A 26,458-nucleotide genomic window follows, 5' to 3' on the forward strand; every position below is an offset into this window, starting at 1 on the left:
GCAGAAGGAGGCCATTCGGCCCATTGAATCTGCACCAACTCTTTGAAAGAGCACCCTAACTAGACACAATCCCCTTCCCTATCCCCTTCTAACCTATGGCCGTGGAGGCAAATTTACCATGACCAATCTCTCTAAACCACACATCCTTGGACTGTGGGAGAAAACTGGAGCACCCGGAGGAAACTCACGCAGACATGGGGAGAATGTGCAAACTCCGCGCAGTTTCCCAAAGTCGGAATTGAATGCCTTTTTGATTATTTTCTGTACTTGTTCGTGGCATTTTGAGGATCGAGGTACCTGAGTGCCCAGGTCTCTTGGACATCTATTGTACCGAATCTCTTTCCATTTAGAAACTACTCTGCTGTATCGTCTTTTGGTTCAAAATTGTAACCTCACACATTGAATTCCATCCGCAACAATTTTTCCCATTCTCCCAGGGCGGAATTCTCCGCTCCCCACGTGACGTGGGAGGGCCTCCCGACATTTTATACGCCCCCCCTGGCCGGAATTCTCCCCCCGGCTCGGAAAAATCGCCGTTCGCCGTTTTTCACGGCGAACGGCGATTCTCCGAGCCTGATGGGCCGAGCGGCCGGCCCTTCGCGCCCGTTTCACCACGGCAGCAACCATACCTGGTCGCTGCAATCGTGAAACGGGCGCCAGATGCCCGTTTGGGGCATCCAGGGGCCCGATTGGGACGGGAGCACCGCGACTGTGCTCCGGAGGGGACAGGCCCATGATCGGTGCCCACCGATCATCGGGCCTGCGTCCAAAACGGACGCACTCTTTCCCCTCCGCCGCCCGGCAAGATCACGCCGCCACGTCTTGCCAGGCGGCGGTGGAGAAAGACGACACCGCGCATGCGCGGGTTTCGTGCCGTCTGCGCGCTGATGTCATCCGCGCATGCGCGGATTGGAACCGGCAACCCGCGCATGCGCGGATGACATCAGAGATGCAGCGTTCGGGCGTCATTTCCGGCGCGACGAGGTCGCGGCCGGGAACGACGGGGGCCCACTCCTAGCCCCCCCGGGTGGGGGTGAATTAGGTGCGGGGAGCGGGCCCCGAGGCCGTCGTGAACCTCGGCCGAGTTCACAACGGCCTCCGCGATTTTTGGACCCAGCGGAGAATTCCGCCCCTCGTCTGTCAATATCACCTTGTAATTTAATGCTGTCATCCAGGCTGCTGGCAATGCCACCTAACTTTGCATCAGGGAATGCAGCAGCAGAGCTGTGGCAATCCCCAATTAGTGCACCCATAGCTGCCTCTCGCCTGCTGTGCAGTGTACATTCCAGAGCAGTCTGTTACTCAGCCTGGCAAACCTGACATTATATTAATTAGCAGGGACTCTCAGTGTGTGACGCAGTCCCGGGGTGCTCCAACACAACATCAATGGCCAACACTTCACTTCCTTAATTTGGGATTCGTCTCATTTCTATTTCACATTTCTAACTCTTACTTTCGAAAATAATTTCAACTTGTGAACTCGATTTCATTTTGTAACTCACTCCCAGGTATCCATTATTCTATATATAAACCATCTGAACCCCTCGATTAGATTCCAGTCTGTAACTCACTCCCAGGTATCCATTATTCTATATATAAACCATCTGAACCCCTCGATTAGATTCCAGTCTGTAACTCACTCCCAGGTATCCATTGTTCTATATATAAACCATCTGAACCCCTCGATTAGATTCCAGTCTGTAACTCACTCCCAGGTATCCATTATTCTATATATAAACCATCTGAACCCCTCGATTAGATTCCAGTCTGTAACTCACTCCCAGGTATCCATTATTCTATATATAAACCATCTGAACCCCTCGATTAGATTCCAGTCTGTAACTCACTCCCAGGTATCCATTATTCTATATATAAACCATCTGAACCCCTCCATTAGATTCCAGTCTGTAACTCACTCCCAGGTATCCATTATTCTATATATAAACCATCTGAACCCCTCGATTAGATTCCGGTCTGTAACTCACTCCCAGGTATCCATTATTCTATATATAAACCATCTGAACCCCTCGATTAGATTCCAGTCTGTAACTCACTCCCAGGTATCCATTATTCTATATATAAACCATCTGAACCCCTCGATTAGATTCCAGTCTGTAACTCACTCCCAGGTATCCATTATTCTATATATAAACCATCTGAACCCCTCGATTAGATTCCAGTCTGTAACTCACAGCTCCTAGTTTTCTCTCTTTGAGTTAATGGAAAGGTCACTTTGTACAGCAGGAAGGTGAGCTTTCTGCTTTGTTGAATGTTCCAGGATATCAAGGAGATATTTCCTGTTTTGAAACCACTGCAGGTGTGAGGGAGCGACCTTTCTCCCCTCTGGGACTACTAATAGCCTCCGCAGTCCTTGGACAGGGCTCCCAACAATGAGACAACCTGGTAGCGTGGGAGGAAAGTTTTTGATGTCAACCTTCCGTCCTTTTGTCTCTATAGAAACCGCTGGAGCCTCTCCGACACATGGAGGCCTCTCATTTCGGTCACCATAGCAACCTGCTGGATTGCCGCAGTGGCTCTCAGGGCTGTTGTCATGGAGATATCAAAGCTGGAGAGCTGCGCTCCATTTCGATGTCTCCTCGATGAAGAGGCATTGTTTTCAGCAGTGGGTACGGCCTGGGCAAGTCCAAATAACCCTCTTACCCACCCCTCTCTCTGCACCCCCCCCCCCCCCCCCCCCACTCCCCCCCCACTCCCCATTTGCAGTCAGACACTGGGCAGCCTGTTCCCAGTGGAGGAAATTAATCCTCTCACCCACCTCTCCTCCTCTGCCCCCCCCCCCCTCACAGTCAGACATTGGATTGAATTGAACCTGATTGTCACGTGTACCTAGGTACAGTGAAAGTTATTGTTCTGCGTACAATCCAGACAGATCGTTCCATACATGAAAAACGTAGGACATGCATAACTACACAATGCAAATACATAGGCGCAGGCATCAGGTGAGAGTACATCGATACATATATAGAAGATAGGAGCAGGAGGAGGCCTTTTGGCCCTTCCAGCCTGCTCAGCCATTGATTACGATCATGGCTGATCATCCAACTCAATAGCCTAATCCTGCTTTCTCCCCCATAGCCTTTGATCCCATTATCCCCAAGTGCTATATTTAGCCACCTCTTGAATATATTTAATGTTTTAGCATCAACTACTTCCTGTGGTAATGAATTCCACAGGCTCAGCACTCTTTGGGTGAAGAAATGTCTCCTCATCTTTGTCCGAAATGGTTCACCCTGAATCCTCAGACTGTGACCCCTGGTTCTGGACACACCCACCATCGGCAACATCTTCCCTGTCTAGTCTAGTCCATAAGACCATAAGACATTGGAGCAGAATTAGGCCGCTCGGCCCATCGAGTCTGCTCCGCCATTCAATCATGGCTGATATTTGCTCATCTCCCCTTTCTCCTGCCTTCTTCCCATAACCCCTGATCCCCTTATTAATCAAGAACCTATCTATCTCTGTCTTAAAGACACTCAGTGATTTGGCCTCCACAGCCTTCTGCGGAAAAGAGTTCCACAGATTCACCACTCTCCGGCTGAAGAAATTCCTCCTCATCTCTGTTTTAAAGTATCTTCCCTTTAGTCTGAGAAGGTGCCCTCTGGTTCTAATTTTTCCTACAAGTGGAAACATCCTCGTCACGTCCACTCTATCCAGGCCTCGCAGTATCCTGTAAGTTTCAATAAGATCCTCCCTCATCCTTTTAAACGCCAACGCGTACAGACCCAGAGTCCTCAACCGTTCCTCATACAACAAGTTCTTCATTCCAGAGATCATTCTTGTGAACCTCCTCTGGATCCTTTCCAGCACATCCTTCCTTAGATATGGGGCCCAAAACTGCTCACAATACTCCAAATGGGGTCTGACCAGAGTCATATACAGCCTCAGAAGTACCTCCCTGGTCTTGTATTCTAGCCCTCTTGACATGAATGTTAACATTGCATTTGCCTTCTGAACTGCCGACTGAACCTGCACGTTAACCTGAAGAGAATCGTGAACAAGGTCTCCCAAGTCCCTTTGTGCTTCTGATTTCCTAAGCATTTCCCCATTTAGAAAATAGTCTATGCCTAAATTCCTCCTTCCAAAGTGCATAATCTCACACTTTTCCACATTGTATTTCATTTGCCACTTCATTACCCACTCTCCTAGCCTGTCCAAATCCTTCTGCAGCCCCCCTGCTTCCTCAATACTACCTGTCCCTCTACAGTACTTTGTATCATCTGCAAACTTAGCAACAGTGCCTTCACTCCCTTCTTGTAGATCATTAATGTATATTATGAAAAGTTGTGGTCCCAGCACAGACCCCTGAGGCACACCACTAGTCACCAGCTGCCATCCTGAAAAAGACCCCTTTATCCCCACCCTCTGCCTTCTGCCATTCAGCCAATCCTCTATCCATGTGAGGATCTTACACTGAATGCCAGGTGCTCTTAACTTATTTAACAGTCTCCTAAGCGGCACCTTGTCAAAGACCTTCTGGAAATCTAAATAAATCACGTCCACTGGTTCTCCTTTATCTAACTTCCTTGTTACCTCCTCAAAGAACGGCAACTGATTTGTCAGACACAACCTCCCTTTGACAAAGCCGTGCTGCCTCAGTCCTATTTTACCATGCACTTCCAAGTACATTGCAATCTCATCTTTAATAACAGACTCTAAAATCTTACCAATGACCAAAGTCAGGCTAACCGGCCTATAATTTCCTGTCTTCTGCCTCCCTCCCTTCTGAAACAGTGGTGTTACATTAGCCACTTTTCAGTCCTCTGGGACCCTTCCTGCCTCCAGTGATTCCTGAAAGATTATCACCAATGCCTCCACGATTTCCTCAGCTATTTCTTTTAGGACCTTGGGGTGTAGTCCATCTGGTCCAGGTGACTTCTCCACCTTCAGACCTTTCAGTTTCCCCAGAACCTTTGCCTTAGTAATTGTCACTGCACTCACCTCTGCCTCCTGGTTCTCCTGGAGCTCTGGCATCCCACTGATGTCTTCCACCGTGAAGACTGATGCAAAGTAACTATTCAGTTCTTCTGCCATTTCTTTGTTTCCTATTATTACTTCTCCAGCCACATTTTCCAATGGTCCAATGTCTATTTTTGCCTCACTCTTACCTTTTATGTACTGAAAAAAACTCTTCCTTTCTTCCTTTATATTACCAGCTAGCTTGCACTCATATTTCATTTTCTCTCCCCTTATTGCTTTTATAGTTGTCCTCTGTTCGCTTTTAAAGGCTTCCCAATCCTCTGACTTCCCACTAATCTTCGCCACTTTGTATGCTTTTTCTTTAGCTTTTATGCTTGACATCCCACACCAGCCGTGGATGCCTTGTCCTCCCCTTAGCATATTTCCTCCTCTCTGCGATGAATTTCTGTTGTGTCTCCCTAATAACGCCCCAAAACTCCTGCCATTGCTGTTCCACTGTCTTCCCTGCTGTCTCCTTTTCCAATCAACTCTGGCCAGCTCCTCCCTCTTGCCTTTGTAGTTACCCTTATTTAATTGTAATACCGTTACATCTGATTGCAGCTTCTTCCTCTTAAACTGCAGGGTAAATTCTATCACATAGTCCTATTAGAATTTCCATGAGATCCCCCCCTCGTTCTTCTGAACTCCAGCGAGAACAATCCTAACCTAGTCAATCTCTCTTCATATGACAGTCCCGCAATCCCTGGAATCAGTCTGCTAAACCTTGAGAGCAAGAACATCCTTCCCCAGAAAAGAAGACCAAATCTAGGCGTGGTCTCACCAAGACCCTGTATAGTTGCAACCACACATCCCTGCTCTTGTATTCGAAACCTCTCTGAATGAAGGCCAACATACCATTAGCCTTCTTTACCGCCTTCTGCACTTGCATGCTTACCTTCAGCGACTGGTACACAAGGACACCCTGGTCCCGCTGCACACTCCCCTCTCCCAATTTACAACCTCACACTTATTTGCCTTCCTATTTTTGCTTCCAAAGTGAATAACCTCACACTTATCCAAATTATACTGCACCTGCCATTGATTTGCCCGCTCACCTAGTCTGCATGCGTTTCCTTCGGGTGCTCCGGTTTCCTCCCACAAGTCCTGAAAGACGTGCTGTTAGGTAATTTGGACATTCTGAATTCTCCCTCTGTGTACCCGGACAGGTGCCTCAGGGCTTTTCACAGTAACTTAATTGCAGTGTTAATGTAAGCCTACTTGTGACAATAAAGATTATTATTATAAATAATTTGTGAATAGCTGGGGTCCCAACACTGATCCCTGTGGCACCCCACTAGTTACTGCCTGCCAATTTGAAAATGACCCGTTCATACTTACTCTTTCTATCCTCTCTGCCCACCAGTTTTCTATCCACCTCAATGCGCTCCCCCCACCAATCCCATGTGCTTTGATTTTGCACAATAATCTCTTGTGAAGGATTTTGTCAAACGCCTTCTGAAAGTCCAAATATACCACATTGACTGGCTCCTCCTTGTCAATTATACTAGTTACATCTTCAAAGATTTCCAACAGATTTGTCAAGCATGATTTCCTCTTCATGAATCCATGCTGATCTGACTGATTCTGCCACTGCTTTCTAAATGTTCCGCTATAAAGTCAGAAATGGAGTACTACTCAGTAGAGAAATTAGAATAATGGATACCTGGGAGTGAGTTACAGACTGGAATCTAATCGAGGGGTTCAGATGGTTTATATATAGAATAATGGATACCTGGGAGTGAGTTACAGACTGGAATCTAATTGAGGGGTTCAGATGGTTTATATATAGAATAATGGATACCTGGGAGTGAGTTACAGACTGGAATCTAATCGAGGGGTTCAGATGGTTTATATATAGAATAATGGATACTTGGGAGTGAGTTACAGACTGGAATCTAATCGAGGGGTTTAGATGGTTTATATTTAGAATAATGGATACCTGGGAGTGAGTTACAGACTGAAATCTAATGGAGGGGTTCAGATGGTTTATATATAGAATAATGGATACTTGGGAGTGAGTTACAGACTGGAATCTAATCGAGGGGTTCAGATGGTTTATATATAGAATAATGGATACCTGGGAGTGAGTTACAGACTGGAATCTAATCGAGGGGTTCAGATGGTTTATATATAGAATAATGGTTCTTGGGTACAGTGCGGGCACTTCAAAGAGTACTTCATTAGCTATTGGAGTATTTTCTCTCTTCCTGATGTGATGAAAGGCAGTATGGAAAGGTTTGCTTGCTTTTTTCTCGCTCTCTCTCTCTCTTTCCATCTTTGTCTGGGTGCTGATGAACTCACCATCTTGTCCCTTGACTATTGTTGATTCCAGGTGGGATTCCCCCCGCAGACCACACAAAAGTCATCCCGACTTTCCGGTACCTATCCCAGAAGCTCTTTGTGTCGGTGTCGGTCCTGGCTGGGCTCGGGATTTTACTGGGAATTATCTGCCTCACCTTTAACATCTACAACAGCAATGTTCGGTGAGTAGCAGGTCATTGGAGACATTTTATAACGGTATTGGGGCCCGTACCGGCCGGTCGATTGTCACCTTAGCGCTTGCTGACACATCAGCTTCCGTACCGTCAATACCTTAATTTATAATTGATTATCACTGTTTTCAAATCCCTCTAGTCCCTTGGCCCCTCCAAATCTCTCTAATCTCCTCCAGCCCAGCAATCCTCTAAGAATGGTGCATCCATCCAATTCTGTCATCTTTTCCATCCCCCAATATCTCCGCCATTGGTGGTCGCCTTCAGGCGCTGGGGCCCTAAGCAGTGAAATCCCCACCCTGAGCCTCCTGTCTCTCTCTGCCGCCTTATGAGGGTCCTGAAGAGCTATTTCTTTTCTGCCTAGACTTTTTGTTCTCTGTCCTAACACCTCCTTGTGTCCATCGGTGTCCAATTTTGTTCCGACAGCTGCTCCTGCCAAGCATTTTGAGATGTTTGACTGCTGTAGGTGCTACATAAATGCAGGATGTTATTGGTGTTGTTAACCGCCTGATCTCTCCCTCGTTCCAGGTACATTCAGAATTCCCAGCCCTACCTGAATAACATGACAGCGGTGGGCTGCACGCTGGCCCTGGCAGCCGTATTCCCGCTCGGATTGGACGGGTACCACATCCACCAATGGCATTTCCCTCTCGTCTGCCAGGTGGGTCATCCAGGAGGGAAGACCCGGGTGAAGGAAGAAGTCACCTTTACTTCAGCCTCTTTCATTCAAACCGGTTCAGAGCCACTTAAGTACTTCTGAAGTGTTGATTCCCCGCCCCCCCCACTGCCCCTCGACCTTGTAATGCCTCCTTATGCAGAACCTTCCAAACCCACAACTACTACCATCCAGTAGGACAAGGACAGCAGGCACATGGGAACACCACCGTCTGGTCAAGTCACCCACCATCCCCGCTTGGAAATATATTGGCCGGTCCTTCTCTGTCGCCAGGTCAAAATCCTAGAACTCCTTCCTAACAGCACTGTAGATGTACCTACACCACGTGGACGCCAGCGTTTTTGAAAATTTATTCATGGCATTTGAGCGTCACTGGTTGGGCCAGCATTTGTTGCCCATCCCTAATTGCCCCTGAATCGAGGGCTTTGAAGAGTCAACCATGACGCTGTGGGGTCTGGAGTCACACGTAGGCCAGACCAGGTATCAACGGCAGATTTCCTTCCCTAACAGGGACATAGCGAACCACACGTTTATTTTTAATGACAATTGTTTCATGGGCACCATTAGACTGTTAAATCGAGATTTTATTTTTTATTGAATTGAAATTTCACCAATCTGCCGTGGGTGGGATTCGAACCCGTCACCCCTGGCATGTTACCCTGGGTCTCTGGATTACTAGTCCAGCGACTACACCACTACGCCATCAAGAAGGTGGCTCACCGTCACCTTCACAAGGATAATCAGGGATGGGGAATAAACGCTGGGCTCAGCCAGTGACTCCCACACTCCAGGCAAGAATTTTTTTAAAAGCACATCTTGCCAAATTGCGCACAGTGCGATCCCGCAAACATCATCCCTAAAATGAGCTGGGAATTTGATTTCTTCAGTGATATTAGTTGAGGGATAAACGCTGTCGTAGGACAGCAGGGGGCGAACTCCCTCGCCCTTCTCACAGAACTTTCCTGCTGTGTGTGTGTAGTAGGTGGTGGCGTAGCGACTAGCAATCCTGGGACCCAGGGCAAGATCTGGGGACCTGGGTTCAATCCGGCCACTGCAGATGGTGAAATTTGAATTCAATAAAAGTCTGGAATTAAAATGACCATGAAACCGTTGTTGATTGTTGTTTAAAAACCCACCTGGTTCACTAATGCCCCTTAGGGAAGGAAGTCTGCCGTCCTTACCTGGTCTGGCCTACATGTGGCTCCAGACCCTCAAGGGCAATTAGGGATGGACAATAATTGCTATAACAGCCTGCGACGCAACGACTTTAAAAACAAAAATCCGTACCACCCGTTTTTTCCCCCGTTCGTGCCTCAATGTCCAGTTTTTCCCCCCCCCACCCCCAGCACCATAATGGAGCCTCCAGTGGGTCTCTTCCACACCCAAATCGGCATGGCTCACGGTGTCCCTGTCACGTTCCCACTCCCAGCCTCAACTCCCGGCTGCTCGGGTTGGGCTGAGGAGGAGACGGGTCAGGGTGGGTCATGTCGCAGTCGTGGACGGGTAACCCCTCCCCCCCCCCCCCCCCCCCCCCCCCCATGGGCGCCCACCCATGAATATCGGGCTGCCTGTAACCGGGGATGTCCTGGCAAGGTCAGAATTTATCGTTCACTGGCTTGTTCCAGTGAGGAGGTGGGTTCCTGAGTCTTCTCTTCCCAAGTGAGTGCCTTCTTAGGACACTTAGGGTTTTGAAAGTGAGCATTACATGAGACCTGGGTGTCGTAGTACAGTGGCATCGCTGTCACTCGATCTCCCACCCCCCCCCCCCCCCCCCCCCCCCCCCCCCCCCCCGATATTGATACTCCAGAGGGTTGCACTGACCAAAATGCCATAACAGCAGTGACTTCAAGAGCAGGTAAGCGGCTGGGGATTCCGTGGTGAATAATCCCCCTCCTGATTTTCCGAAACGCTGTCCAAAATCTTTAATGTACGATCCCAAGGTGCAGCAGGGGAGTTACCTGACCGCTATTTACCCCTTGACCAGCCTCCCGCAAGATGAACAGATCAGCCGTCACTGTCAGGTAGCCCTTCATGCGGGCTTGCTGTGAGGAAATAGGCTCCCTTGTTCCCCTCGCGTCGCCACGGTGACGGATTACACTTCAGAAGTACCCTCACTGGCCGTTTTGCATTTTCGTGATGTGCTGAGATTGCGAGAGGTGCTCGGGAAATGTGAGTTCAATAGATGCCCGGGCTTATTGATTATTTTTCTTTCTTTTCAAAACTGGTCGACAGAGAAAGATGTTTCACCCACACCCCCGCCTCCCGACCACCGGAGTTGAAGGTCGGGCAATTGTCAATTTATTGGTACCCGAGCTCATTGAGGGGTCTTCTCTGGTGCTTGGCGCTCCAACAAACTAATGGGTTCTGCCAGGCCTGCCGACGGTTGCTATGAGGTGCAATTGCCTCTGCGCTATTTTTAGTGTCCTCGTTAATTCATTTGCTTTGCCTTGCTGTTTCTGTGCTACTGTTAACCCACGCATTACCGGCGGGAAATTGGCACAGGTTTAAAAATAAGTGACGACACAGAGCAAATGAAATTTGTCCCACCGGGTGCCCATCTACCACCCCATGAGCCAGTTCAACACTCTAATTAAAAAAAAACCAGATAATAACACAACAGCCGCCAGAGGAACAGCCACTTAGGGGCTGGTTTGGCTCACAAGGCTAAATCGCTGGCTTTTAAAGCAGACCAAGCAGGCCAGCAGCACGGTTCGATTCCCGTACCAGCCTCCCCGGACAGGCGCCGGAATGTGGTGACTAGGGGCTTTTCACAGTAACTTCATTGAAGCCTACTCGTGACAATAAGCGATTTTCATTTTCATTTCATTTCACTTTAATGCCTCATCCGACCTCTGGCAGTGCAGCACTTCCTGTGGTGCCGCAGTGTCAACCTGGGCTTTGAGCCCGACCTCCTGCAGTTGAAGCCAAACAAGGTCGCCTGAGGCATGTGTGTTCTCCGCCGAGCCCCGACTGGCATGTGTGAACTATAGTGGGCTGAATGGCGCCTCTCAGCCCCAGGGATTTCCCGATGCTCTCAGAGGCTGTTGATAATATCTGGCACAGATGGCTCAAAGTGGATAACCCCCTTGTCTCTGAGTCCAAAGGCGGTGGGCACAATTCCCAGTCTGGGCGTCGGGCACAGAACCCAGGCTGACGCAGTAGGGAGGGCGTGCTGCATTGTCGGAGGATGAGACGCTAATACGAGGCCTTCCCCGCCTCTTTAGGCTTAAAAGATCCTGCAATGCTGATCTGAAGGAGAGGCAGAGGAGTTATCTCCCTAGCCCCGCATCCCCCCTTCTCCCCGCCATGGGCCCTGAGTCAGTATTTACCCTTCAACAAAAAGCACTATGGCAACTCCACCGCCTGGTTCCCCTCCATGCCCCACACCATCCTGACTTGGAAATATATCGGCCGTTTACTGTCACTGGGTCAAAATCTTGGAACTCCCTCCCTGACAGCACTGTGGATGTACCTACACCACATGGACTGCCACTGTTCAAGAAGGCAGCTCACCACCACCTTCTCAAGGGGCCATTAGGAGTGGGCAACAAATGCCGGTCCCAGCCAGTGAAGCCCATATCCCGTGAAAGAGCTTTTAAAAAAAGATGAATTGCAGCTTCTGGGAGCTTGCTGTGCTCCACGTTCCCTACCTTACAACGGGGGCTCCACTAAAATACTTCAGTCGTCGCTTGAGGGCCGGCTGAACCCAAGAAAGGCTTCATGGGAATGAAAGTTCTTTATTTTGAGGACGGGACAATGGATGTGGACCTCAGCACTGCCTGGGGAGATTCCATGATGTCCCCCCATCCCCCCCAATGCGGCCTACTCCCAAACCGAGAGCCAGACTGGATTTTGTTAATCCTCACAGACCGATTTGCGCTGCAGGGTAATTGAACAATTGTAGCTCTTCAGTCGTCTCGAGGGAGCTCTCCTGCATGGTTCCAGGGCTGGAGAGTCTCTGTAAATAAGGGCTAAAAGTGGGCCTTTGTGTTTCCCTCCCGCAGGCCCGAGTGTGGCTACTAGGCCTCGGTTTCAGCCTGGCCTACGGCAGCATGTTCACCAAAATCTGGTGGGTTCACACCGTGTTCACCAAGAAGGACGACAAGAAGGAGAAACGGAAGGTAAGGGCACGGGCTCTTTTGTTTGGAGAAGTCGGTTTGCGGGACGCGAGCGTCAGTGACTCGTAACATCACTATTTGCCCTTGAGAAGAGAGTGTCAGCACACCTCACCCCAAATCCTCATCAGGATATTAGTTGACCCGAAGAAGAGGGAAGTGGTGGTGACGTGTGGGCGATAGGGAGTGGTGTGGGGGAGGTGGCACGGAGGGAGTGGTTTGTGGGGTGGGTCGTAGTTGGTGCACATTTCTCACGCTATCTGCAATAACATGAGGATGGTGCGGCCTGGTCCAAGCCCCCAGCCCCCCGGTTTGCTTAATGCTTATTTTTCCTTATTTTTTCAAGCCACTGGGATGTGGGACACCTGTCAGCTTATGTTCTCACTCCTCCCTCACATCTCACTGCCTCTGTATTCCAACATTGACAACACTTATATCATGGAATCCCACAGGGATGTCCAGGGAACATGAAGATGCTGGAGAAATTCACTTGCTCTCTTTTCTCCCCAACCTTTCTTCTTTCTTTTTCCCTTCCATCTGCATTCATTTTTTTTGTGTGTTCCTTCTATCCCTATGTCCCGCTCTCTCTCCATTCCCACCCCCGTCTATCTCCCTGTCTCCCTTCTCGCCCTATGTCTCTTTCCCCTCCTCTGACTCTCTCTCGCCTCTCACTATCTGTCCGTCTCCCTTCCTCCCTCTATCCCTTTAACCTCCCTCAGTCTCTTTCCTCTCCCTCCATCTCTCCCCTCTCTATCTCTCTGTCTCATTCTCCCCCCTTCCTCTGTAACTCCCCTCCCTTTCTCCCTCCCTGTCTCTCTGTCACTCCTTCCACGTTTCTCTCTCTCTCTCTCTCTCTCTCTCTCTCTCTCTCTCCCTCTCTCTTTCTCCCCTCTGCCTTTCACACTATTTTTTTCTTCGGGCGTGATTCTCCGGGCTCGTTCTGCTTTCGCTCGTGCGAAACGAGGCCGAGAAACGGGCGAGGCCGAAAATAAGAACGGCGCCAGGCGTTGGTGTCGGCTCGCTCGTGCTGCCCGGTGTAGGTCGTTGACCGTTTTCCGGCTCTGGAGGGTTGTCCTCCCGGTCACACTGCCGGTGCTCACAGCCGCTGCCACCTCGTCCCAGACAGCGCTGGCTGCCCATTGGCTGACCCTCCGGGATCGTTGGGGGACCAGGACATCCCTCCTGGCCTTCATTAGGAGCCTCACCAGATCTGCATCCCTGAATCTTGGGTCCGATCTCCTGGGCACCATTGTTGCGAGCTGGCTGGGGTTGGCTGAGCTTAAGTGCTGCTCGACCTTGTTAGTGGGGGGGGGGGGTTGCTGATTAAGTGAACAACTTAACGTTGAATTGTGTTGCCGGCCTCGCTGGGCTGAGTGTCGGGAAGCTCGCGGCAGTTCCTGCTCACGGAGATGGGCAGCACGGTAGCATTGTGGTTAGCACAATTGTGTCTCAGCTCCAGGGTCCCAGGTTCGATTCCGGCTTGGGTCACTGTCTGTGTGGAGTCTGCACATCCTCCCCGTGTGTGCGTGGGTTTCCTCCGGGTGCTCCGGTTTCCTCCCACAGTCCAAAGATGTGCAGGTTAGGTGGATTGCCCATGATAAATTGCCCTTAGTGTCCAAAATTGCCCTTAGTGTTGGGTGGGGTTACTGGGTTATGGGGATAGGGTGGAGGTGTTGACCTTGGGTAGGGTGCTCTTTCCAAGAGCCGGTGCAGACTCGATGGGCCGAATGGCCTCCTTCTGCACTGTAAATTCTATGTCTATGTCTATGTCTACTACATGACAACACTTGGAAATCTTTCCGGAGAATCACACCCTTTGCCTCAGTCTCTCTCCCTCCCTCTCTCCCGCCCTTTCTCCCTCTCTCTCTCTCTGTCCCCCTCCCTCTCTCCCTCCCCTCCCTCTCTCCCTCTCTCCCTCTCTCCCTCCCTCCCCCTCTCTCCCTCTCTCCCTCCCCTCCTCTCTCCCTCCCTCTCTCTCCCTCCCCCTCCCTCCCTCCCTCCCTCTCCCTCCCTCTCTCCCTCCCCCTCCCTCTCTCTATTCCCCTCCCTCTCCCCCCTCCCTCTCTCTCTCTCAGGTGTTATATAATTTAATGTGGGTGTTAGCATTTCTAAATTTCATTCCTTTGAGAGGGAAGTTAATCTAACATCTCCACCTGGTGGCGGCTCTTTTTCAATTGCCTCCACACAGACAGGCCCAGCCTAGCTGGGGTCGAACCCTGAGCTGTTGGAAGCAATGATCCACACCGGCTCGTTCCTGCACATTGTGGCCCAGGTAGATGGGCAGCGATGGCAGAGGCTCCAATTTTCCTTCCATTTTCCTGGCCGAGAATCTCGCACTTACCCGCCGGGTATCTTTTGAAGGATTTTTGCAGGTTGATATTCAAATTATGAAAACACTTTCCCCTGGCCATCAAGAGCTGGGAGTGGGACTTGAACCCGGGCTCCTGTCTCAGAGCCAGGCACTCTACCCACTGCAGCACAAACCATTGATTGTTGGAGCGAAAATGCACAGCTATAGTGTGCGTGGATTGGAACATAAGCCGGATAAGTTGTGGCCTTAATTTAAATAAAACAATATATTCTTTCTTTTAATTCCTTTATCAGAGTTACAAAGCCGGAGCTCAGAGTGTGGACAGGGACAAACCCCAATCCAGCTACTTGCCTGCTCCAAAAACCAATTCAAATTGAATCCAACTCAAGGTCCCCACAAGAGAGACGTACCAGATCCAAGCATTACACCTGACCTCGCGGTCATCTTAGCCAAAAAGCCGAGAAACGATTAAAACAACGTAGTCATGAACTGTTCCCTCCCCCCACTCCATTTCCACGACAGAGAGGCGAGGTAGAATGAGTGAATATCCTCTGGAATTTAGAAGCATGAAGGGTGATCGCGTTTGAATTGTATGCATTTTCAGCGGTTTGACAGGGTAGGTCATAGTCATAGTATTACAGCACAGAAAGAGACCCTTTGGCCCATCGTGTCTGTGCCGTACATGAAGCACAGATCTATTCTAATCCCATTTTCCAGCACTTGATCCATGCCTTGTCTGCTGTGGCATTTCAAGTGCTGATCTAAATGCTTCTTATGTTGTGGGGGTTCCCGCCTTTCGGGCAGTGATTTCCAGACTCCCACCGCCCTCTGGGTGAAAATATCTTTCCTCAAATCCCCTCAAAATCTCCTGGTACCCTTAACTTAAATCTATGCCCCCTGGTTATTGACTCTTCTGCTAAGGGGAAAAGCTTCTTCCCAACTACCCTATCTATGCCCCTCCATTTCATACCTCAAATGGTCCCCCCTTGGCCTTCTCTGCTCAAAGAAAAACAACCTCAGCCTAACCAGCCTCTGTTCACAGCTGAAACGCCCCAGCCCAGGCAACATCCTGGAGAATCTCCTCTGTACCCTCTCCACTGCAATCACATCCTTCCTATAGTGTGGTGACTGGAACGGCACACACTACTCCAGCTGTGATATCAGCAGCATTTTATACAGCTCCATTATAACCTCCCTGCTCTTATGGTCTCAGCCTCGGCTAATATAGGCAAGTATCCCATGTGCCTTCTTAACCACCTCATCTACCTGTCCTGCTGCCTTCAGGGATCTGTGGACAGGCATCCAGAGGTCCCTCTAGTCCTCTGTACTTCCGCACATCCTACAGCTCATTGTGTATTCCCGTACCTTGTTAGCCCTTTCAAAATGCATTACCTCACACTTTACATGGTTAAATTCCATTTGCCACTCTTCTGCCCATCTAACCAGCCCGCTTATATTGTCCTGTAATCTAAGGCCTTGCTCCTCACTATTTACCACACCACCAATGTTCATGCTATCTGCGAACTTACTTATCGTACCTCCTACATTCGCATCCAGATCATTCATGTTTACTACAAACAACAAGGGATCCAGCACCAATTTGCAGGACACCACTGGACACAAGCCTCCACTCACAAAAACAACCTTCAACCATTAGGGTAGCAGGGTGGTTAGCATAAATGCTTCACAGCTCCAGGGTCCCAGGTTCGATTCCCGGCTGGGTCACTGTCTGTGTGGAGTCTGCACGTCCTCCCCCTGTGTGCGTGGGTTTCCTCCGGGTGCTCCGGTTTGCTCCCACAGTCCAAAGATGTGCGGGTTAGGTGGATTGGCCATGCTAAATTGCCCGTAGTGTCCTAATAAAAGTAAGGTTAAGGGGGGGTTGTTGGGTTACGGGTATAGGGTGGATACGTGGGTTTGAGTAGGGTGATCATGGCTCGGCACAACATTGAGGGCCGAAGGGCCTGTTCTGTGCTGTACTGTTCTATGTTCTATGTTCTATCACTCCCTGCCTCCCACCACAGCGCCAGTTTTGGATCCAGTTTGCCAAATTGTCCTGGATTCCATGGGCTCTTTACTCTCTTCTTCAGCCTTCCATGTGGGGCCTTACTAAAGTCCATGTAGACTACATCCTTGACTACAGAGCTAACCACCTCCTCAAAAAATTCAATCAGATTTGTTAGACCTGATCTTCCCCTGACAAAGCCATGCTGAATATCCTTGATAAATCCTTGCCTCTCCAAGGGGAGATTAATTCTGCCTTCCAGAATTTTAATCAGAAATTTATTGTTAGTCTGACTGGTCTGTGATAAGTTGGATTTCCCCACTTTGCTGCTTGAATAATGGTGCCTTGTTATCTGTCCTCTGGCACCTCTCCAGTGGCCAGAGAGGATTTGAAAATTAGCATCCGAGCCCCTGCAATCTCCTCCCTTGCCACGCACAGCAGCCTGGGGTTTCATCTAGGCCTGGGTGTTTATCCGCTTTTAAGTCCAACTCTCTCTCTCCTATTTCATATTCAAATACCCCTCCGTGCACTCTCTATATTCCTCTGGGGCATCCACTGTTTTGAATCTACCATAAGCCTCCCTTTCTCTCCTTGTCCAATAGTGTATATCCTTTGACATCCAGGGTTCTCTGGAGTAGTTGGTCCTGCCCTTTACGGGAACATGTTGGCCCTGTGCTGTCCCTGTTTCCTTTCTGAATCTCTCTCACTGCTCTGGTGTGGATCTTCCTATAAGTAGTTGCTCCCAGTCCACTTTGGTCAGACCCTGTCTTATCCTATTAAAATCGGACTTCCCCCAGTTCAATAACAATAATATAATAATAATCGCTTATTGTCACAAGAAGGCTCAATTAAGTTACTGTGAAAAGCCCCCTTTAGGTGCGATTTTCCCACCCTGTTCCACTTGGCACCCATCTCGTTACATCAGGCGCACAGCGGGAGAGGCCAAAAACGGGTTTCGCGCGAGTCGACCAGACACAGTCCCAGAGGGGGAAAGGACAGTGTCTGACCCACTGTCCCAGAGGGGGAAAGGACAGTGTCTGATCCACTGCCCCACCCAGTCCCAGAGGGGGAAAGGACAGTGTCAGACCCACTGCCCCACCCAGTCCCAGGGGAAAGGACAGTGTCTGACCCACTGCCCCACCCAGTCCCAGAGGGGGAAGGGACAGTGTCTGACCCACTGTCCCACCCAGTCCCAGAGGGGGAAAGGACAGTGTCTGACCCACTGTCCCACCCAGTCCCAGAGGGGGGAAAGGACAGTGTCTGTCCCACCCAGTCCCAGTGGGGGAAAGGACAGTGTCTGACCCACTGTCCCATCCAGTCCCAGAGGGGGGAAAGGACAGTGTCTGACCCACTGCCCCACCCAGTCCCAGAGGGGGAAAGGACAGTGTCTGACCCACTGTCCCACCCAGTCCCAGAGGGGGAAAGGACAGTGTCTGACCCACTGCCCCACCCAGTCCCAGAGAGGGAAAGGACAGTGTCTGACCCACTGTCCCACCCAGTCCCAGAGGGGGAAAGTACAGTGTCTGACCCACTGTCCCACCCAGTCCCAGAGGGGGAAAGGACAGTGTCTGACCCACTGTCCCAGAGGGGGAAAGGACAGTGTCTGACCCACTGTCCCACCCAGCCCCAGAGGGGGAAAGGACAGTGTCTGACACACTGCCCCAGAGGGGGAAAGGACAGTGTCTGACCCACTGCCCCACCCAGTCCCAGAGGGGGAAAGGACAGTGTCTGACCCACTGCCCCACTCAGTGCCAGAGGGGGAAAGGACAGTGTCTGACCCACTGTCGCACCCAGTCCCAGAGGGGGAAAGGACAGTATCTGACCCACTGTCGCACCCAGTCCCAGAGGGGGAAAGGACAGTGTCTGACCCACTGCCCCACTCAGTGCCAGAGGGGGAAAGGACAGTGTCTGACCCACTGTCCCACAGTGCCAGAGGGGGAAAGGACAGTGTCTGACCCACTGTCCCACCCAGTGCAGGGTAGGGGAGGGGAGTGAACAGTATTTGTGTTTGTTTTGTGAGCAACCTCACGTTGTCCGTGTGTGTGGGAATTCTTCCCAACTTTCAGTCCCCCGTGTGGCCAGCAACCTCCAATGATAAATTGTTCGGAGTCTCAATCTAACCTGCCTTTATTTTGCTGCCCTGTAGCATCTGGAGCCCTGGAAACTCTACGCCACAGTTAGCGTGCTGCTCGCCATTGATGTCCTCACGTTGGCTATCTGGCAGATTGTCGATCCACTTCACCTCACCGTCGAGGTGAGGGGCTGACATTTGCAATAACCTGGTTTTCCAGATTCCCCACTCCTTTTCCATCTCTCTTCAGCCACCTCCACTCCATGGTCTCTGGAAACCCAAAGAGGGGAGAGGCGTCCGAGTGGGGGAAGGGTGTCCGAGTGGGGGAAGGGTGTCCAAGTGGGGGGGAGGGCGTCCGAGTGGGGGGGGGGGGGGGCGTCCGAGTGGGGGGGAGGGCGTCCGAGTGGGGGGGAGGGCGCCCGAGTGGGGGGGAGGGCGTCCGAGTGGGGGGGGAGGGCGTCCGAGTTGGGGGGAGGGCGTCCGAGTTGGGGGGAGGGCGTCCGAGTGAGGGGGAGGGCGTCCGAGTGAGGGGGAGGGCGTCCGAGTGAAGGGGGGGGGGCGTCCGAGTGGAGGGGGGGGTGTCCGTGTGGGGGGGGGGGCGTCCGAGTGGGGGGGGGGGGGGCGTCCGAGTGGGGAGGGGGGGGGGGCGTCCGAGTGGGGGGGGGAGGGCGTCCGGGTGGGGAGGGGGGCGCCCGAGTGGGGGGAGGGCGTCTGAGTGGGGGGAGGGCGTCCGAGTGAGGGGGAGGGCGTCCGAGTGAAGGGGGGGGCGTCCGAGTGGAGGGGGGGGCGTCCGAGTTGGGGGGGGGGCGGCCGGGTGGGGGGGGGGGGGGGCGTCCGAGTGGGGAGGGGGGGGCGTCCGAGTGGGGGGGGAGGGCGTCCGGGTGGGGGAGGGGGGAGCCCGAGTGGGGGGAGGCGTCTGAGTGGGGGGGAGGGCGTCCGAGTCCGGCGGGGGAGGGCGTCCGAGTCCGGCGGGGGAGGGCGTCCGAGTCCGGCGGGGGAGGGCGTCCGAGTCCGGGGGGTGGGGGGGCGTCCGAGTGGGGGGGGGGGGGGCGTCCGAGTGGGGGGGAGGGCGTCCGAGTTGGGGGGAGGGCGTCCGAGTGGGGAGGGGGGCGCCCGAGTGGGGGGAGGGCGTCTGAGTGGGGGGAGGGCGTCCGAGTCCGGCGGGGGAGGGCGTCCGAGTTGGGGGGGGGCGTCCGAGTGGGGGGGGAGGGCGTCCGAGTTGGGGGGAGGGAGTCCCGAGTTGGGGGGGGAGGGCGTCCCGAGTTGGGGGGAGGGCGTCCGAGTTGGGGGGAGGGCGCCCGAGTGGGGGAAGGGCGATGTATGCTCTGAGCTGACAATAATATTTGTAATGCAGAGGAAGTGAATAATAACTGCGATGTTTCCAATCTGTCCTGTCATCAGGAGTTCTCCAAAGAGGCACCAGAGGGGGACCAGGGGGTCCTGATCCTGCCACAGCTGGAGCACTGCAGCTCAAACAAGATGAACACTTGGCTCGGTAAGTCTTCCCCCCCCACCCCAATCTCCCTCACCCCCCCCCCCCCCCCCCCCCACCCCAATCTCCCTCACCCCCAACCAGGCAAAGGATGTAGACATCTTGGGTGTCCATGAACCAACGCATCCGATGGTTGTATGGGACTGCAATACCCCCAACCCAGGTCCCCGATGGTAGGGGGAGAACTCCCACGTAGAGAACCCTGTACCTGGGACCTCTGCCCCCCGAACAGCAACAAGGCTAGTCCGGCCGGTGGGCGAAGGCAAAGAGGCGAAAGGCGGGCAGCAGCAGCCCATTGGGGAAACCCTTGCATGTCGTGCTGAAGGGCACAGAGGGCATTTACTCAAGGCGGCTCTGAGTGTGGGGCACCGGCATCTGAGGGAGGGTTCGAGACTTGGGCCAATGTGAAATTCCATTTGAGCTGGGGTGTGCTCAGACCGGAGTCCACCATGCACCCTGACGACGGCCACTGCTCTTGACAGGGGAGGACTGCGGTGCAAGGCCACCAGACTTTGATCAGGGCCTGGTAAAAGGCAGTCAACACTTTGTAAGGAGTTACAAAGACCCCTCAGGTCCGTGAACGGAGCTGCACGTCAAAATTCAGGCCGTGCACTTGACCAAAGAAATACATCGCCAGGGCAATCCATCCAGGAGGGGCCTCAACGGAGGAGTATCGCTACAGAGTCTGAAGGCAGAAGGTGGCTGCTTGGGTGTGAAGGCACACTGACCTCCCTCCCTAAGCGGGAGACTCGTCTCTTCAGCAATGCCCAGTGTAGTGTCATGTTCCAGGCAAAGTCGCCGAGCATCTTCTGTATCTTTAGGGGACAGTCAGCGAATTCGGCAGCCGCACAGAGGAGGCAAGATGGATGAGTGTGAAAACAGTCCCTGCTCCCCATGGTTGTTCTTCAACCTGTGGGAAGATGGCTTTTGGGAACGTCCAAAATCTGTCCCTTTGCCAATTCCTAAGGGGGTTGGGGGTCTTTTCAATACATGGACCCACCTTTCTCCAAGCTCTGCATCACTATGGACTTTCCTCAGCCCTTGCCTGGTACTGTTGTATTGTGATCTTGATCCCATTCCAGTTGATGTAGTGTAAAACTAGGCACTAATATCACTGTTACTACCAGATTTATCACAGAATGCAGCACTACATACTTCTGCTCCTTCCCTACCAACACAGGGCCCCAGCGATTTCTGTTTATAAGTGCTCTAATCCCTTAGTTAAACAATGTCCTTCTGAGTAATATAGCTAACATGCCATTAACATTGTGGATTAATTGAACCAGACCAGCAGTCAGATGTCTCGGTGGGAGAGCATTTCGGTGACAGTGACCACAACTCCTTGACTTTTACCATAGACATGGAGAGGGATAGGAACAGACAGTATGGGAAGGTATTTAATTGGGGGAAGAGAAATTATACTGCTATTAGACAGGAGCTGAGGAGCATAAATTGGGAACAGATGTTCTCGGGGAAATACATGACAGTAAAGTGGGAGTTGTTTAAGATGCACTTGCTGCAAGTGCTGGATAGTTTTGTCCCACTGAGACAAGGAAGGAATGGTAAGGTGAACGAGCCTTGGATGACAAGAGAAGTGGAGCTTCTAGTCAAGAGGAAGCAGGAAGCTTACTTAAGGTTCCGGAAGTAAAGATCTGGCATGGCTCTAGAGGGTTACAAGGTAGTCAGGAAGGAACTCAGAAATAGACTTCGGAGAGCTAGAAGGGGGCATGAAAAAACCCTAACGGGAAGGATTAGGGAAACTCCCAAGGCATTCTACACTTACGTGAGAAATAAGAGGATGATCGGAGTGAGAGTCGGGCCGATCAGGGATAGTAGAGGGAACATGTGCCTTGAATCTGAAGAGATGGGGAGGCCCTAAATGAATATTTTGCTTCAGTATTCACTAGAGAGAGAGACCTTGTTGATCGTGAAAACAGCGTGTTAAGAAGTAGAATGTGCTGAAAATCTTGAAAAGCATCAGGATAGATAAGTCCCCTGGCTCTGACGGGATATACCCAAGGTTACCACGGGAAGCGAGGGAGGAGATTGCTGCGCCGTTGGCGATGACCTTTGCGTCCTCGCTCTCCACTGGAGTAGTACCGGATGATTGGAGGGAGACGAATGTTGTTCCCCTGTTCAAGAAAGGGAATAGGGAAATCCCTGGGAATTACAGTGCCACTGTCAGTAGCCCAGGCTGTGGTGTTCGGTTCCTCCACAAGGTGGTGCCTTGTTCAGACGATGTTAGTTTCGTCAATTAATTTTTTGGATGCAGCGTGCAAACAGGTTCACATGGATTGACCTGCCCAGGTCCTGATCTTTATCACCCTTGTTTTTTTTGTTTCCTTTAGGAATTGTTTATGGATATAAGGGCCTGTTGCTCCTTCTGGGCATCTTCCTGGCCTACGAGACGAAGAGCGTTTCCACGGAGAAGATCAATGACCACCGGGCAGTGGGAATGGCCATCTACAATGTGGCTGTAAGCAGTGGTTGGAGGTCCTCCCGGACTCCCTGTTCCTATTCTACTTTTGCTGCAATGGCTCGAAGCTCGAGAATTCCCTCCCCAAATCTCTCTCCTCCTGCCTCGTTTTCCCCTCCTTCGCGACACAGCTAAAAACCAACCTCTTCAACCGGGCTTTCGGACAGCCGATGGGACTAGGCCTCGGCATGTACCCATGCATGTTGTTGGTTTCTGATTGACCTCCATTCTGTTGGAAGCGGGGAGTGGAGCGTGGGGAAGCAGAGACCAGAGCAAATTCTGCGGCACTGGCAAACTGCCGACACTCAGAATCGGCCAAACCCAAGACCTCACCGATGAGATCTATCGGGAATCCAGCTGGTGATAGACGGCGCTGAAGCTGACTTTCACGGGCATTTCTGTCCACAGTCCCTGGTGACACACAACACCTCCGAACCCCTGCAACCAGGGCTGCAGTGTATATGTGTGAGTGTGTGTGTTCAGTGAAGGCACAAGTTGAAAGCCACGACAGGCCCACCACATCCTCACAATGTCCACGCAACTCACAGTCCAGTGGTCCAGACCAATGAGCTGATGGCCTGAGATCAAATCCCACTAGGACATAAGAGCATAAGAACCAGGAGCAGGAGTAGGCCATCTGGCCCCTTGAGCCCACTTACACCCCGCTCACCATAACCCTTAATTCCTTTATGTTCAAAAATCTACCTTTGCCGGAAAAACATTTAACTAGGCAGCCTCAACTGCTTCACTGGGCTGGGCAGGGAATTCACAGATTTACAGCCTTTTGGGGGAAGATGTTCCTCCTCAACTCAGTCCTAAATCTGCTCCCCCTTATTTTGAGGCTATGCCCTATAGTTCTAGTTTCACCCGCCAGTGGAAACAACCTCCCTGTTTCTATCCTATCTATTCCCTTCAGAATTCAATATATTTCTGTCAGATCCCTCCCGATTCTTCTAAATTCCAATGAGTACAGTCCCAGTCTTCAGTCTTTCCTCATGAGCCAATCCTCTCAACACCAGAATCAACCGAGTGAATCTCCTCTGCACCCGCTCCAGTGCCAGTACATCCTTTCACAAGCAAGGAGACCAAAGCTGTACACAGTACTCCAGGTGCGACCTCACCAGCATCTCCTCTACAGATGCAACATAACCTCCCTGATTTTAAACTCCACCCCTCGAGCAATGAAGGACAACATTTCATTTGCCTATACAATTTCATTTTAGGACAGCCAGTAAAGGTGATAATGACGCAATCGTCAGTTGTAGTGAATAAAACCCCATCTGATTCACTAATGTGCTTCAGGGAAAGAAATATGTCGCCCTTACCTGGCCTGACCTACATGTGGCTCCAGACCAATGCCTCGCAATTGTTCTCTGAATTAACCAAACAAGCATTCGTCTTTGTAGGAATGTTCCAAAAATGCTGGCGTCACCAATGACATCCTTGTCCTGTGAATTAATGAATGAAAAAAAATGAAATGAAATGAAAATCGCTTATTGTCACGAGTAGGCTTCAATGAAGTTACTGTGAAAAGCCCCTAGTCGCCACATTCCGGCGCCTGTCCGGGGAGGCTGGTACGGGAAGGCGCCGGAATGTGGCGACTAGGGGCTTTTCTAGGGGACTAGGCGACTAGGGGCTAGGGGCCATTATTCTATATATAAACCATCTGAACCCCTCGATTAGATTCCAGTCTGTAACTCACTCCCAGGTATCCATTATTCTATATATAAACCATCTGAACCTCTCGATTAGATTCCAGTCTGTTACTCACTCCCAGGTATCCATTATTCTATATATAAGCCATCTGAACCCCTCGATTAGATTCCAGTCTGTTACACACTCCCAGGTATCCATTATTCTATATATAAACCATCTGAACCCCTCGATTAGATTCCAGTCTGCAACTCACTCCCAGGTATCCATTATTCTATACATAAACCATCTGAACCCCTCGATTAGATTCCCGTCTGTAACTCACTCCCAGGTATCCATTATTCTATATATGAACCATCTGAACCCTCGATTAGATTCCAGTCTGCAACTCACTCCCAGGTATCCATTATTCTATATATAAACCATCTGAACCCCTTGATTAGATTCCAGTCTGTAACTCACTCCCAGGTACCCATTATACTATATATAAACCATCTGATCCCCTCGATTAGATTCCAGTCTGCAACTCACTCCCAGGTACCCATTATTCTATATATAAACCATCTGAACCCCTCGATTAGATTCCAGTCTGTAACTCACTCCCAGGTACCCATTATACTATATATAAACCATCTAATACTCTTCCCCCACCTCCACCACTTGGCCCTGCCTTAGACCTCGAGCTCAATGACTTCGATCTGACTCCCTCTGCAACCCCCTCCCCAACATGATGCCCGGAGCTGAGCCTAGCTGATTATCTTGACCCAAGGTAAGAGAGAGCTGAGGTGAAGTGGCGTTCTGTTCAGGCCCAATCTCTTCCCAGTGTACTGGAGAAGGAAAAGTGCCTGAACATCCCCCTGCAGACACCCCGTCAATCAGGGCAAGTTAATGATGGATAAAAGCAAATTACTGCTGGAATCTGAAACCAAAGTGAGAAAATGATAGTGAGTGCACAGTACATGGAATTCCTACAGTGCGGAAGGAGGCTATTTGGCCCATCGCATCTGCAACAACCCTCTGAAAGAGCACCCCACGTAGGCCCAATCCCCTGCCCATAACCCCACCTAAACTACACATCTTTGGACTGTGGGAGGAAACTGGAGCATCTGGAGGAAACCGGCAGACAGGCACTCGAGGCCGGAATTGAACCCGGGTTCCAGGCACTGTGAGGCAGCAGTGCTAACCATGTGCCACCCTTGTAATTGGACATGAGGAACATGACAGAAACAGAATTAAACCGGCACACTGTCATAATTCCTGATTCATATTCATTGGGTCTCAATAAAACAGTCGGGAGGCAAAAAGGTGTTGATGGAATTGTAGGATCACACAGCACAGAAGGAGGCCATTCAGCCCATTGCACCTCTGTCAGCCCTGAGAAAGTGTTGTTCAATTAATCCCATTCCTCCCTTCTACCTTCATGGCCTTGCAGGTGTTACTCCGTCAGATAGTTATCCAGCTTCCTTCTAAAAGCTGTGTTTTGTATCCCGACCCACCTACGCTGTTTCAACCTGCCCATACCCCAACCTGCTCCCCCCAACCTTCCTCTGGAGTGTGTTCATGGAATCGTAGAGTCATAAGTACCCAATTTATTTTTTTCCAATTAAGGGGCAAATTAACGTGGCCAACCCACCTCCGCTTCATATCTTTGGGTTGTAGGGGTGAGACCCACGCAAACACAGGACACGGGGAGAGTGTGCGTTGGCGTATGCCAGTGATCGTACTGTAAAGGTACTTCATTACCTCATTGCCTGTGAAAGGCTGTGGGACCCCCCCCCCCTGTGGTGACGAAAATGTAAACAGAAATCAAAATAGAAATATAAGTCTTTCTCGTTATGACCTGCCCTTCTGTTTGACTGCGCTGTGGATTTATTTTCTTACTTCCAGTTTCTCTTTCTCTCGCTCTCTCTCTCTCCCTCGCTGCAGGTGCTTTGTATGATCACTGCCCCAGTCACCATGATCGTGAGCAGTCAGCAGGACGCGGCCTTTGCCTTTGCTTCCCTCGCAGTCGTCTTCTCTGTCTACATCACCCTGGTGGTTCTGTTTGTGCCCAAGGTTTGTAACGCCCCGGTCTTTTCACTGATGGACACGAGGCAGGAGTGTGTCGGACACACCGCTGTTGTGCTCGCTGGTCCTCGACCACAATTATAAGACTGATGAGACCATCAATTCACGCGACATTGGATAGAAGTG

The 26,458-nt window shown here is 51.1% G+C and overlaps 1 protein-coding gene across 2 annotated transcripts in view; it reads left to right on the plus strand.

Annotated features, from left to right (window-relative positions):
* The window catches only part of LOC119975452 (gamma-aminobutyric acid type B receptor subunit 1-like), a 103,624-nt gene that overhangs the window by 67,775 nt on the left and 9,391 nt on the right, over positions 1-26,458 (plus strand). For both annotated transcript variants that reach the window (XM_038815124.1, XM_038815125.1), the window contains exons 10-16: positions 7,310-7,460; positions 7,998-8,130; positions 12,150-12,266; positions 18,720-18,827; positions 20,046-20,139; positions 22,485-22,612; positions 26,192-26,320. In XM_038815124.1, coding sequence (XP_038671052.1) covers positions 7,310-7,460; positions 7,998-8,130; positions 12,150-12,266; positions 18,720-18,827; positions 20,046-20,139; positions 22,485-22,612; positions 26,192-26,320 — 860 coding nt within the window. The remainder of the gene's footprint in view (positions 1-7,309; positions 7,461-7,997; positions 8,131-12,149; positions 12,267-18,719; positions 18,828-20,045; positions 20,140-22,484; positions 22,613-26,191; positions 26,321-26,458) is intronic.

Source organism: Scyliorhinus canicula, chromosome 13 (assembly GCF_902713615.1).
Source record: "Scyliorhinus canicula chromosome 13, sScyCan1.1, whole genome shotgun sequence".
NCBI lineage: Eukaryota > Metazoa > Chordata > Chondrichthyes > Carcharhiniformes > Scyliorhinidae > Scyliorhinus > Scyliorhinus canicula.